This window comes from Giraffa tippelskirchi, chromosome 11 (genome assembly GCF_054371585.1).
Source record: "Giraffa tippelskirchi isolate mGirTip1 chromosome 11, T2T-mGirTip1v1.2.pri, whole genome shotgun sequence".
In the NCBI taxonomy this organism is placed as follows: Eukaryota; Metazoa; Chordata; class Mammalia; order Artiodactyla; family Giraffidae; genus Giraffa; species Giraffa tippelskirchi.
This window is the reverse complement of record NC_137285.1, coordinates 114,780,620-114,795,439: the sequence shown is the minus strand read 5'-3', so window position 1 is coordinate 114,795,439 and position 14,820 is coordinate 114,780,620. Positions and strand designations below refer to the sequence as shown.

At 43.6% G+C, this 14,820-nt stretch overlaps 1 protein-coding gene across 32 annotated transcripts in view; it reads left to right on the top strand.

Moving 5' to 3' along the window:
* MICAL2 (microtubule associated monooxygenase, calponin and LIM domain containing 2) overlaps positions 1-4,984 on the top strand; it is a 237,285-nt gene extending 232,301 nt beyond the window's left edge. For all 32 annotated transcript variants that reach the window (XM_081543143.1, XM_081543130.1, XM_081543115.1 and 29 more), the window contains one exon: positions 4,416-4,984. In XM_081543143.1, coding sequence (XP_081399269.1) covers positions 4,416-4,600 — 185 coding nt within the window. In that variant the 3' untranslated portion in view covers positions 4,601-4,984. The remainder of the gene's footprint in view (positions 1-4,415) is intronic.
* The last annotated feature ends 9,836 nt before the right edge of the window (positions 4,985-14,820 follow it).

Sequence of the window (14,820 nt, the reverse complement as noted above, 5' to 3'; positions counted from 1 at the left end):
TGTCATCTTGCATGAAAGCTTCATTCCACTAGATAGCAAGAAGAAAAAGAAGAAAGAGGAAATGAAGAAAGGAAAGGGAACTCCCTCTCTGATAAACATCAGTCATTTCAGTTCAGTTGTTCAGTTGTGTCTGATTCTTTGCAACCCCATGGACTGCAGCACCCCAGGCTTCCCTGTCCATCACCAACTCCCAGAGCCTACTCAAATTCATGTCCATCGTGTCAGTGATGCCATCCAACCATCTCATCCTCTGTCATCCCCTTCTCCTCCTGCCTTCAATCTTTCCCAGCATCAGGGTCTTTTCCAATGAGTCGGTTCTTCCCATCAGGTGGCCAAAGTATTGGAGTTTCAGCTTCAACATCAGTCCTTCCAATGAATATTCAGGACTGATTTCCTTTAGGATGGACTGGTTGGATCTCCTTGCAGTTCAAGAGACTCTCAAGAGTCTTCTCCAGCACCACAGTTCAAAACCATCAATTCTTCGGCGCTCACCTTTCTTTATAGTCCAACTCTCACACATCATACATGACTACTGGAAAAACCATAGATTTGACTAGACAGAACTTTGTTGGTAAAATAATGTCTCTGTTTTTTAATATGCTGTTAAGTTGGTCATAGCTTTTCCTCCAAGGAGCAAGCATCTTTTAATTTCATGGCTGCAGTCATCATCTGCAGTGATTTTGGAGCCCTCCAAAATAGTCTCTTACTGTTTCCCAATCTATTTGCCATGAAGTGATGGGACCAGATGCCATGATCTTAGTTTTCTGAATGTTGAATTTTAAGCCAACTCTTTCACTCTCCTCTTTCGTTTTCACCAAGATGCTCTTTAGTTCTTCTTCACTTTCTGCCATAAAGGTGGTATCATCTGCATATCTGAAGTTATTGATATTTCTCCTGGCAATCATGATTCCAGCTTGTGCTTCATCCAGCCCAGCATTTCACATGATGTACACTTCATATAAGTTAAATAAGCAGGGTGACAATATACAGCCTTGATGTACACCTTTCCTGATTTGGAACCAGTCTGTTTTTCCATGTCCAGTTCTAACTGTTGCTTCTTAACCTGCATACAGATTTGTCAGGAGGCAGGTTAGAAAGCATCACTACGAACAAAGCTAGTGGAGGTGATGGAATTCCAGTTGAGCTATTTCAAATCCTGAAAGATGATGCTGTGAAAGTGCTGCACTCAATATCCCAGCAAATTTGGAAAAAGCAGCAGTGGCCACAGGACTGGAAAAGGTCAGTTTTCATCCCAGTCCCAAAGAAAGGCAATGCCAAAGAATGCTCAAACTACTGCACAATTGCACTCATCTCACACACTAGTTAAGTAATGCTTAAAATTTTCCAAGCCAGGCTTCAGCAATACGTGAACTGTGAACTTCCAGATGTTCAAGCTGGTTTTAGAAAAGGCAGAGGAAATTGCCAACATCCGCTGGATCATCGAAAAAGCAAGAGAGTTCCAGAAAAACATCTATTTCTGCTTTATTGACTATGCCAAAGCCTTTGACTGTGTGGATCACAATAAACTGTGGAAAATTCTGAAAGAGATGGGAATACCAGACCACCTGACCTGCCTCTTGAGAAACCTGTATGCAGGTCAGGAAGCAACAGTGAGAACTAGACATGGAACAACAGACTGGTTCCAAATAGGAAAAGGAGTACATCAAGGCTGTATATTGTCACCCTGCTTATTTAACTTATATGCAGAGTACATCATGAGAAACGCTGGGCTGGAAGAAGCACAAGCTGGAATCATGATTGCCGGGAGAAATATCAATAACCTCAGATATTCAGATGACACCACCCTTATGGCAGAAAGTGAACAGGAACTAAAAAGCCTCTTAATGAAAATGAAAGAGGAGAGTGAAAAGGTTGGCTTAAAGCTCAACATTCAGAAAACTAAGATCATGTCATCTGGTCCCATCACTTCAGGGAAAATAGGTGGGAAACAGTGGAAACAGTGTCAGACTTTATTTTTGGGAGCTCCAAAATCACTGCAGATGGTGATTGCAGCCATGAAATTAAAACACACTCCTTGGAAGGAAAGTTATGACTAACCTAGATAGCATATTAAAAAGCAGAGACATTACTTTACCAACAAATGTCTGTGTAGTCAAGGCTATGGTTTTTCCAGTAGCCATGTATGGTTGTGAGAGTTGGACTGTGAAGAAAGCTGAGCGCTGAAGAATTGATGCTTTTGAACTGTGGTGTTGGAGAAGACTCTTGAGAGTCCCTTGGACTGCAAGGAGATCCTCCAGTCCATCCTGGAGGAAATCTGTCCTGGGTGTTCGTTGGAAGGACTGATGTTGAAGCTGAAACTCCAATACTTTGGCCACCTCATGCGAAGAGTTGACTCATTGGAAAAGACCCTGATGCTGGGAAGGATTGGGGGCAGGAGGAGAAGGGGACGACAGAGGCTGAGATGGTTGGATGGCATCACTGACTCGATGGACATGAGTTTGGGTAGACTCCAGGAGTTGGTGATGGACAGGGAGGCCTGGCGTGCTGTGATTCATGGGGTCCCAAAGAATCGGACATGACTGAGCGACTGAACTGAACTGAGGTCAGATGGTCTGGTATTCCCATCCCTTTAAGAATTTTCCACAGTTTGTTGTGATGCACATAGTCAAAGGCTTTGGCATAGTCAATAAAGCCGAAGTAGATGTTTTTCTGGTAAACTTAGTCTGATGCAATAATTTTAAAAGTCCCTCCAGGAAATGCTCAGTCTCTTTGGGATGAAAATGTTCAGTCTTGCAGATTGCTGCCCCTTCCATCTGCTTGATCCTTAAAGGTGACCACCAGGTGTTAGCGAGAGGCAGGTCTGTGTGACTTTGCAGCACTGGAAGTTGGTGTGGGTGTCTCTGATCCACTGACCCCCATGTAGCTGTCTCCCATCATTAGGCTGCTCTCTGCTGCCATTTGCAGACCAGGTGTGTGGCTGGCAGGACCATAGCCTGTCCATCCTCTCAGTGTGCCTGGAGCCTCACTCCTAGCATTACTCAGCCTTGCCTCAGTGCATCCTCCACTTGGCCTGGCCAGACGGTCTACCGGACAGTCTGCACTGTGGGGCCACCTCATCCTTCACCATAAGGAGCCCCGTGGCAGGCCCAGTGGCCAGCGACCTTTGCACCTCTGGGCCAAGTGGACACTTCTGGCCACTGCCTATGTGTGCCACACACAGCAAATCAGGGTCTGGGGAGCCACACCCAGACCCCTCTTCTCTGCCAAACCATGAAGTTCTGCCTGTCCCATGTTTTTACCTAGGGTGCCTTTCCAACTGATATCTTTCTGGAGTTCCGAGCAAGGGTCAGGGCAAGGGTCCCTTGGCCCCCAGTGTTCCCATAAAATGATATGATAGAAGCCCCCTTGGGGGCTTCTAAGGACCAGAATGGAGAGACTGGAGCCCAGGGCTCTCACCTTCAGTTTCTCCTGCCTCTCGCTCCTCCCTCCCATAACACTTAAGCTGCAAAGGGAATGTGGCCTCTTTATGTCCCTTTTGTCATGTGTCCCTTATTCCTGATGCCGGTCTCACAACTCAGCCTGAGGCAAGAGACAGTGGTACCATCTCTACTGTGGGATCCAGCTCGCTGCCTAATCCCCATGCATTAAACAAGAGGGGTTAATGGAATAATACATAAAGTCTTCTCCTAAGGCAATAATCTGACAAAACTTAAGATCGGCCTTGAGAATCCTATTTTGAGCGTCAGAAAGTCATTACTACCAGTTTCTTACTCTTTTCCTTCCTTTTATAACGATCGTTTCTTCCCCAGGCAACTGAACATCTTGGGCCAATTAGGAAGAAGGTCATGTACTCAGAAGGCAAAAGGGGGAAGCCTAGTCACAGTCTGGAAATGTCCTCCCAGCAGCTAGCCACAGCCTCACTTGGCTGCCGCCTGGTCTCTATTCAGAGGGCTGCAATGTGCTATTAACTGCAAATGAAAACAGGATTCTTGTCATTGAAATAACATCCACTGATGCAGGTGGTTTACTTAGAAACTTCTCTCACAGATTGCTCTGCTGTAGCTCAGATGTGTTTAGGGAAAACCGCCTTTGTGTTGTTTTGCTGGCTTCTTTTTGGGGAGGGGAGCACAGGTGGGAGGGCTCGTCAGGGCTTGGCTGGTATGAACTTCTTTTTCTCACAAAGGGGTTTTCCCTGTTGCTTTATATAGAGTCTCGAGATGAAAACTGAGCTGAAAGCAGCACAAAGCACCCACCTTTCTAATCTGTGGCTTGCAGGGCATGTCCCCGGTGTTAAATTCATTTCCTTGTTTTCTCCTTAGAAATTAAAGAGCAGAACAAGTCCAGAACAATCAAAAACACCCCTGCCAAAAGCTCCTCTGAGGTCAAATGTTACCTGAAGTCCAATGTGTCTTTTTAGTTTGTTATTGGTTTTTCTGTTTTGTTTTTTTCTGTAGAGAGCCAGAAAGATGAGAATGATCTGAATGAGGAGCAAGAAATATTCACTGAGATGATGCAAGTGATTGAGCAAAGGGACAAACTGGTGGATTCCTTAGAGGAACAACGCATCAGAGAGAAGGCTGAAGACCAGCACTTTGAAAGCTTCATATTCTCTAGGGGCTGTCAGCTGAGCAGGACGTGAGCAGGCCCCACAGGGAGCAAGCTGATGGCCAGATCAGGCCAAGCACCCCACACTCACTCGTTCCTCCTTTCATAGGATGTTAGACCTGAAACATAACTTATACCATGCTGCAGTATTTTTTTTTTTAATTATGATTCTCTCATATGTACTCCAGCTGCCTAAGATAGTTCCAGAGATTATAATGAAGAAAATACAGAGACTCTTGAAATTGGCATTCAACTTCAGCTGGTCTCTCAGATTGGAGATGACTTTGGCAGATAATCAGCATTGTTTTCTGTAAAGAGTGACACAGAGATCAGTTTTCCTGCTGTTTTCATCATTTCTCTTCCCAATTCATTGAGTTACACATCTTAAGATTTTTAAGAAGCTGACTTTTCATTACTATATCCATATTTGCCTTTTTTTGCACGGGTGACTGATTTCCAAATGTCAGAAAGAAGCAGCCGCCGTTTAAAGATTAGGTTAATATTTAAATTGTGCTTCCAGAGAAAGGGAAGAAACCTTGAGATTACTGATTACATAAAGCAAATAACTCATAAAGCAGGTGTTAATTCAATCCAGGGTGAATTTAATTCACCAGGTGTATTTATAAGCCTTAATATAATATACATAAGCAATGAGCATTTAATAGAACATTTGAGCCTTAATTTAATTTAAAAAAAAGAAAGAAAGGAAAAAGGAAATAAAACTTCAACTTCATACTAGCAGGATTGTTAGTTTTCACCAAATGCCGTTGGCTTAGAAAAGCTTTTTATTTTTTTTCAGAGCACTCTCTTTATTTCCATGGAATATAGTGAAAAACATTTTTAGAAGATGAATAATTTTTAAAGACAGAACGAATTTTTAAAAAAGAAGAATTTTGAAGTGCTTTTTTATATCTGCTGGTAATGGCAAAAAGGAAAACTCATTTGTTGATAAAATATTAGTGAGGTTGATGCTGCAACTGAAAGAGAACATTCTAGTGATCAAGGGTGAAGGATGCTTTTCAGCGGTGGTGTCCTTAGGTCCAAACAGAGAAGTGTCTCTGACACTGTCTACAGGGGCTTCCAGGAACTCCACAGGACAAGACAAGGCCACTTCTGCCTTCAAAGTGGAGTGAGGTGCAGTGGCCCCATTCATCAAATCCCAAATTGGATAAAGGATTTTTTGTGTGTAGCGTTTTCCATGGGAAAAAAAAAAGCTGGGAGATGGAGTTTGTGCACTGACATGGGATTCCTGGGACATTTTGATGGTTCATATGGAAACCAAAGAAAAGATTTTAAATGGTGATTTGTTGTTCTAAAGTATTTGATTATTTTCCCTCAATGGGATTCTTTGAAGAGTCAGTCCATCATTGACAAGAGGGAGACTGAAGAAGTCATTGTTGTATGTTTGGCCTCCCTCATGTCTGCAAGTGTTTAAATGTATGTATTGTTGGACAAATGGTGCTTTGCATCTGGAGAGCTAACTTTCCTCAATAGAAGTTGACCCATAAGCCACTTTTGTCTGAGATGCTGTCCATATACGACAATCTGGTCAGCTGATCAGGCTGGAACTTAGAAGTATGCCTGCGTTTCCTGAGTCAGCCAACATTCTGGGCAGTATTAAGATGCAAACTTTCCATGGTATACCAAGTTCTAAAGGTTGTGGTTCTTTTTCTTTCTTCTCTCCTTCCTTTTTCTTTTTTAACATGATCAGGTCTTCTAGTGCCTGAATTCCATTATTGGGAAATATATTCAAGCATCTATTTCTCTGTCTCTCTGAAAACTGTGCCACTTAGGGCTATTTATCTATTTTATTTATTTATATATTTGGTGGAAATGGTTAAGGTGATTTCCTCGTAATTCTGGTTTTCCTGTGTTATATTTGGAGAAGACCTATTAGCACTAAGCTATTAGTATATAAGCTATTTAATATACAAATAACCCAGAGGTTTGGGGCATTAAGTTATATAGTATTAAAGATTTATGGAGACAGTAAAAATAATACTTTCTGCCATCAGACATTTAGAGGTAAGACTACAGATGTACTGGAATGTTAATTCATTTTAAGAAAGACACATAACAGTTTTCCTTCTAGAATGGGTAGAAATATTCAAGCTTAGTCACCATTTGATGCTTGCATATATTTAACAGATGATGCTCAGATGTGTCGTGTCTGGGTTGGTTTTGTGTGAAAGAATTAAGTGCCACTTATTTTAACTTGTTCTATTTCAGTCTTAAAAGAAGATTCTCCCAAGAGAGCCAAAAAAGAAGGTGGTTCTTGGCCCCAGTATTCTGTTAATAGATGAGAGAAGAAATTTGTTCATTTTCCCTTCCAAAGATTATATTCTGTGGTTTAAGGCTGAGTCTTATCTGGCCAAGTTAAAACATAAACCTATATTTAACAGCCTTCTCCTTACACTAGCTTTCAGTTTTCCCAGTACTTAAAAACCATTTTAATGATCCTTTCCAAAAGGACACAAATATCGTGGCTGTTGAACTATGTTAAATGATTACTACAGAGAATGTTCTGAGACTCTCAAAAAGCAAAATGTTGTACCATTTGAAAAGTTTCTGTGTAGGCAATATGAGTAGAATTATGTTGAAAACAGACGGAGCCTTCCCTTTTCCATAAAATAACACTTGTGATCAAGGCTGAACCATTTAGGATAAAACAGAAAGCCCCAGCCTCAGGTCATATTTCATAGTCTCACGCAGCTTTTAAGTTGAATGAAAGGCTCATGATTAAAACTTAAGAATTTTATGTAAGTTAGACCAAGAGGAAAGTTCTTAAATTAAGCTTGCTCTCCCAAACCATTCATCTACTTATTTGTTTAATAAACATCTTCCAAATACCCATGGGATTCAGCAGCCCTGTGCTAGGTGAAAAATACAGAAATAACATTATTCCTCTACCCACAAGTAAACACAAAGATAAACAAGTACAACTCCAAATAAATGCAAGAATAAAGAATGATTTTTATTAGAAGCATCAACCTATTCTACTCACGTTTATCTCAAGTACAAAGACTTAACCCCCCAACTATTTGTAGTGCTTCTTTGGCAATAAAAACACAAGTGTGTTCATGTTCCTAAAACCATGAAAAATAATATCAGGTTATACTGTTTCATTTAAACCTTGACTTTGGCAGTGTTAGGCTGCTTGGAATCAATCAATGTTGAGATGTAGCATGTTAATTGCAACTGAGAAAGGAAGTGGCAGGTGTTTCCAACTCTGATGAGCTGCAATGAAATTGATGTTTTCTGCGTTCTGGAGGCAGGTGACAATTCAGCAATGTCTGTCTTCCCAGGAAGCAGATTTACAGGCTTCTCCTTCCAAACTGAAAATGGCAGCATATCCCACCCAGGTGGTTGATCAGAGAACTCCCTCAGCAGGGCAGAGGTGGCAGGGGGCAGCTGGGGCTGCCACGTGAATGGAGAGAGCGGCACTCATTGGATGCAGTGAGCTCAAATGTAGGCGTTTATTGTATTATAACAAGAAGGTTCACATACAGGGGAGCGTGTACTGTTTCACCTACTGTTTACCTTCTAACCTCACTGCTGAGTGGCTTGTGAAAGAGTAATTTGCTCCAACAATTGGGAACTATTCACATGGACTGAAATGATTTACATGTGCACTGCTATAAATACTGAAATGGACCAAAAATAAATGATTTTCTGTCTAGAAAATCCAAACATGTGTGCTTGGTCTGGCATCTCTGAGGGCAGCGCCCATTTCATTTCTTTATTCCAGTGAAAGGACGTGAGCAAAGCTTTGATTTCATGTAGGAGTCTGTGAGTTATCATTGGACGCTTTATGCCCTCTGGGGCACCTGGCAGGACTTACCTGAATGTGAGTGGGAGGAGGAGTGAATAAGGCTGGCCTCAGGTGTATTCACTCAACAAAGAAAGCTGTTCTCAGAGATGGGGTGGAGGATAGAGAGGAACCCTCCTAGTCCCGACTCCTATTTCTCTTACCCAGTACAACCTGGTTTTGTATTTCATTCAAGCAACAGGAATACTCCCTTCTGCACAGGGCTGGCCCCTCCCTTCAACTCACACTCTTTCAGGACTGAGGTTTTGGTTTATTTATTTCTGCTCTTAATCCCAGCACATGCAAATTCATGAAATGTGAACACGATTCATCAGAAGAGCCACATCAGGTGAATCAAGTGCTGGTCCCATCATTTCACACTAAGTTGCCCCATTGCTTGAAAGCTTTTGTCTGCAGGTGGACCACTTGAAAAGATTCATTTTTTTCTTTTGACTGTCAACAGAAAGGAATTGTAACTGCACATTAGAGCTCCTGCTCCGCAAGTGCTAACTTGCCAAGGGTAAGGCTAGCCACCTTCCAGGGCATCTGCAAGTTTTCCTTCACCCGTGCAGGGGCTCATCCAGGCCCATAGAGCCACAGACTCTCAGCCTGGAACTGACCCCATCGCTGCAGCTCACCACCCCTCGACCTTCTGGGCACACTTGGTAATTTCATGCTCACTCCCTCTCCCAGCTCATTTCTAGAGACGAAAGGAGCAGGACCTATGCTGTCCCAGCTCCTCTCAGGAGCCCTCTGACCCTGACAATGGTAATGGACCCTGCGTATTCAGCTCCCATCACCTGCCAGGTGCTGCAATAAGCTCTCTAGGGGCATTATTCCCTTTAATCCTGAAAGCAAACTCCTTAAGATAAACATTGCTCTATTCTGAGATGATAAGATGGAGACACAGAAGTCAGGAGCTTACCTGGTAGTCCAGGTACAAAGTAGGGAAACTAGGGTGAACCCAGCCGTCGGCCTCTAGAGCCTAGCCCTTCACTGCCTGGCTGTGTGACCTCGCTTGGGTCCCCACCCAGACTTGTGCCTTGTGCTTGCCTGTTTCTTTCCTTGATCGGTTCTCATTGCCACGCTCTCCCAACACAGAAGTGCCCACCCCTGTTCAGGGGAAATCTGGCACTAGAAGACCAAGCTGCCCCTTTGAAGTGTTTCATTTCTTTCTATACTACATCTACATATACTCAAACACAAAAACAATTGTTTAAATGGTTAAATTACCTAAACTCCATCACCCCTCACAACAATCTTACAATAACCATGATTCTCTAGGAACAGGCATCTTACTTATCCTGGGGAATCAAGTACTGCAGACGCACTGCCATGGACCCACCCCCAGGGGACTTTTTGCACTAAATTAAGAAGCAGGGCACTGTAAAACTCTAGTCCCAGGGGTAGGGAGCCAAGAGCACAGGCCAAGGGGATGGGAGTGGAAGGTCATGGAGCGTGCTGGGGACTAGTGTGGCTTCTTAGGAAGAGGTCCTTCTTAGGTCCTTAGGAAGAGTGTGCAGAGGTGAGAGGAGGAGCAGGGATGGTGGGGAGCAAGATGGGGTCACTGGGAAACGGTTCTCGAGGGTCTATGTGACCCTGAAACAAATCACCTGATACTGGCACAGCTGCCCACAGGACACTTGTGGCACAAGAATTCAGTTCCCTGCCCATCCCCAGAATAACAGAAACTGGATCCTTAAGAATTTGGAGGAAATAATATATGCATGTGTGTGGGATAGTCCCCAAACCGTAAGTGCGTGATTTGAAAACAAATCAATAGCTCAAAAAAAACCCAAAAAAACCCCAACAGGTATAATCATTCTAAACATAGTAACCTGAGCATGAATCCCTAATTAGGGCTCAAATCCCAGCTCTTCTACTGCTCACTGGATGATCCTGGAGTACTCAGTTGTGCCTCAGCGTCTTCATCTGTGAAGTGGGGCTAATCCTCTCTCCTCCTCTCTGCCTTGCAGCTTCCTTACAAGAGTGAGTCTGCCCTGTATAGCCTCCAGTTTTAAAATGGAAATGGCTAACATATAACTTTGTAACTGGAATGACTGTGGTGAATCTCAAACTGTTCCAATCCCAACAGTGGAAACAGAAAACGACCCCTCAGATCTCGGCAGAACGGGTAAGAATGGGCAGTTCCCACAAGAGGAGACGTAAGCAGCAAACAAGTCCAAGAAATGCACTTCTCAGAGTGCTGTCACCTCCCTTTTGGGACTCCCTCTCTCTCTGAACTGGTCTCTGCTGACTGAATGCCCAGCCTCTTGCAGATTTTTTTGGCTGATTCTTTAAGTCCACTCTTAAGACACTGTCTGGCTCTGGTGATTTGATTGCATCTCTCTCTTAGATGAATTACTTCTAACCCTCCTCCCTAAAAGCAAACATTTAAGTATGAACAGCTGTAACATCTTCCCCAGCAAAGAGGAGGCAGAGACTCTTGCTCCTCTTGGCCACACAAATCTGGAAGTGGGTGTGGGAGGAAACTGGATTACAATGGATTACAACTGCGATAGAGAAGATCTTGTTCCCCTGATCATCTGCCCTGGGAGGGGGTAGGGGAGACCCTGGGGATAATCTCAGTGGCCTGTGACAAAGATCACACCAACAGAAGCACCAGAACCCCAGGCATTCTTGCCTGGTTGAGTCTAAAGCGGCTGACAACTGTGTCTTTCTATCCTTAAAACGTTACCCCTGCTGCTGATTCTCTGGAGGGTTCTCTATTCCTCTGCCAGATGACTCCAGTAAGAGCCACTGATTTTAAAGCTTCACTTCTATATGCAGTTGACACTCAGCTACCTTGCTCAGGCGAGGAAATCCCTCTGCTAATGTTTACAGTTCATTCCTAGGCATCTGAAGGATAGGTAAGCAAGTCACCTGTCTTCAAGAACTTGGGACACATTCCCCCATGGCTGGATCAGAGACCATTTGAATAGAATCATCCATGGGATGCTCAAAAACATCCCCACTCTCAGTCCACGATGTCACAAACCAACACTGAGGTCTGCCAACCTCCCCCAGCCCCATACCTTCCTAGCTCACCTAGAGAAGCACTCGTTCACCCCTGCTCTCAGCAAGTAGGGACCCTGAAGGACATGGCCACTGGCAGCCTGGTCTTCAAAGGCCACTGCTAATACCCTGGAGTTCCTGAGGGGGACATGCAATGAGAATTCTCACTTAAGACTCTGAGCCCAGATGCCATGCCATTTTATCTCTCATGTTCTTTTCATCCTGAGAGCTCGCTCTGCTTTCAGTAGTTAAAGAAGTCTCAAGAGGCTGTATCTAGCTTTTCTCCACATCCCCTGATCCTGCTGCTTTGATGTGGTCAAATCTCCAGTGACTGATTGGGAGCCAGATTCTTTGTAAAACCCTCTTCATGACCTCCTGGGGCCTCCCATTTTGTCCTTTAGATAGTGTATCAGTACACCTGGGTGACTTAAAACAAGAGAAACTTATTCTCTTACTGTTCTGGAGGCCAGAAGTCCAAAATGAAGGTGTCTTCCAGGCAATGCTTCCTCTCAAGCCCCTAGAGGAGGGTGTTGTGTGGGCCTCTTTCAGTTTCTGGTAGCCCCAGGCGTTCCTTGGCTGTGATGACACTCCAGTGAACTTCTTTCTCCCAGCTGTCTTCACGACGTCTTTCCTCTGTGCTTGTCTGGGTCTAGATTTCATCCTTCTTTCTCTCTTTTTTACTAATTTATTTATTTTTGGTTGGCTGGATCTTCATTGCTGCGCATGGGCTTTCTCTAATTGTAGTGAGTGGAGGCTGCTCTTCATTGCAGTGCTTGGGCGTCTCACTGTGGTGACTTCTCGTTGCAGAGCACAGGCTGTAGGTGCACAGGCTTCAGTAGCTGCAGTGTGTGGGCTCTAGAGCACGGCCTCAGTAGTTGTGGTACATGGGCTTTAGTTGCTCTGTGGCATGTGGAATCTTCCTGGACCAGGGATCAAACCTATGTCCTCTGCATTGGCCAGGCAGATTCTTATTCACTGTACCACCAAGGAAGTCCTCATCCATCTCTTAACAACACTGGTCTTACTGGATTAGATGCCCATCCAGTATGACCCAACGTGCTATTTTAACATTGCTAATTACATCTGCAATGACTTCATTTCCAAATAACATCACATTTTAAGGTTCTAGGGGTTAGGTCTTCAATATTTTTTTTTTTAGGGGATACAATTCAACCTATAACAGATAGTATTCACAGTTGGGGAATATGAAGATTTCCCCAGTGAAAGCCTCCTCCAGTTTGAATTTTACCTTAATTTGATTTGAAATGCTTAGTTTACCTCTATCCTGGGTTTTAAACCTATACAACAACAACAAAAAAAGGAAAGTAGCAAAATAAAACAGAATGCAAAAGACTGATGACAGATACAAACACAATTTATGAAATCTGTCTGAATGGAACACACAGACTCCAATTTTCTCTCCATTATCTTAGTAGTTACTCTTTCACTATTCCTTTAATGGTTACCCTAGAGGTTACTACATGATTCCTTGATTTATCAAAGTCCAGGATAAAGCGTTACTTTTACTTCTTCCCAGACAATGCCTGGATCTTAGAACTTAATTTCATTTACTCACTTTCCAATTTAAATGCTTTTGCTTTTGTGCATTTTAATTTGATTTATATATTTGTAAACTCTGTAAGACATTATTATTGTCATTTTATGTAGTCAGTATTCTTTTAGATACACCCATATATTTACCCTTTGATTTGTTCTTCTTCCATCTGGAAACACTTTCTTCCTACCATACACTTTAGTATTTCCTTCTGTTTGTATCTGCTATTTATTAATTTTTCTCAGTTGTGTTTTTTTACTGAAAGTTTCTTTATTTTCAATTTGTCTACTAGAGTGGAGTATTTTGGAGTCCCAAATCAAGCAAGGGGGGCTTACTGGGGGCCCCAGTTTGGTGCTGCCTGAACTTTTTTTTTTTGGCTGTGCTGGATCCTTTTTGCTGTGAGTGGACTTTCTTCCTACTTATGGTGAGCAGGGCCTACTCTCTAGTTGGGGTGCATGGACTTATTGTGGTGGCTTATCTTGCTGTGGAGCACAGGCTCTAGGGCACTCGGGCTTCTGCAGTTGTGGCTCTCAGGCTTAGTTGCCCTGTGGCATGTGGGGTCTTTCAGGACCAGGGATCGAACCCATGTCCCCTGTATTGGCAGGCAGATTCTTAACCACTGGACAATCAGGGAAGTCCCAGGTGCTGCCTGAACTTTTGTCTGAAAAAAAAGTGAAAGTATTAGTTACTCAGTGGTGTCTGACTCTTTGCAACCCCATGGACTGTCACTTGTCAGGCTCCTCTGTCCCTGGGATTCTCCAGGCAAGAATACTGGAGTGGGTAGCTATTCCCTTCTCCAGGGGATCTTCCTGACCCAGGGACTGAACCGAGGTTTCCTGCATTGCAGGTGGATTCTTTACTGTCTGAGCCATTGTCTACCTATCCTTGTAAGGTTGGTAGGTAGGTTAGGTTGGTAACTGCCCCGCTCAACCTCTTGGCTTCTCTGCTGCTGCTGCTGCTGCTGCTAAGTCGCTTCAGTCGTGTCCGACTCTGTGCGACCCCATAGACGGCAGCCCACCAGGCTCCGCCGTCCCTGGGATTCTCCAGGCAAGAACACTGGAGTGGGTTGCCATTTCCTTCTCCAATGCGTGAAAGTGAAAAGTGAAAGTGAAGTCTCTCAGTCGTGTCTGACTCTTCATGACCCCATGGACTGCAGCCCACCAGGCTCCTCCATCCATGGGATTTTCCAGGCAAGAGTACTGGAGTGGGGTGCCATTGCCTTCTCTGGGCTTCTCAGCTGCTACCTCTGAAATTGGCAGGTGTCTATCAGGGGAAAGTAGTCCCAGGTGACAGGCTCACCTCTCTGGGGTTCGTCCTTCTCCTAGATCTCAGCCTTGTAAATTCTGGTAGCTTTCCAGTGCTCTCAAGTAGACTTATTTTACATTTTGTCCAGCTTTTCCAGCTGTTCTCAGTTGGAGGTTTGTCCTGTATCACATAGTTGTCTGGTTGTCTGAGAAGCTGAACATCCAACTCCCACATATTTGTTGCGAAGATTCTTAGAAGCTGTCACATAACAATTTTGCTCACATCTCATTGATGAACATTTAGTCATCTGACTGCACCTTGTTGGGGAATGTAGTCTTTATTCTGAAGGACTATAATCCTAGCTGAAAACTAGATTCTAAATCTCTTCGACAGAACAGATAAGGGCTATCATTCTCTTGGTTATTTGCTATGTGATCTGAAGCAAGTTGTTCAAACTCCAAATTTCAAGTTATTCATCTGTATAATGGAGGTAATAATAATATCACTTATGAGTCTCAAATGAGATACTAACAATGAATAGTTATTGAACTAAGGTTTGTTATCTGCTAGGCACTGAGCTGAGTAATTTATTTATACTAACTCTGTTGGTTATCCCAGCAACCTCTTGAGG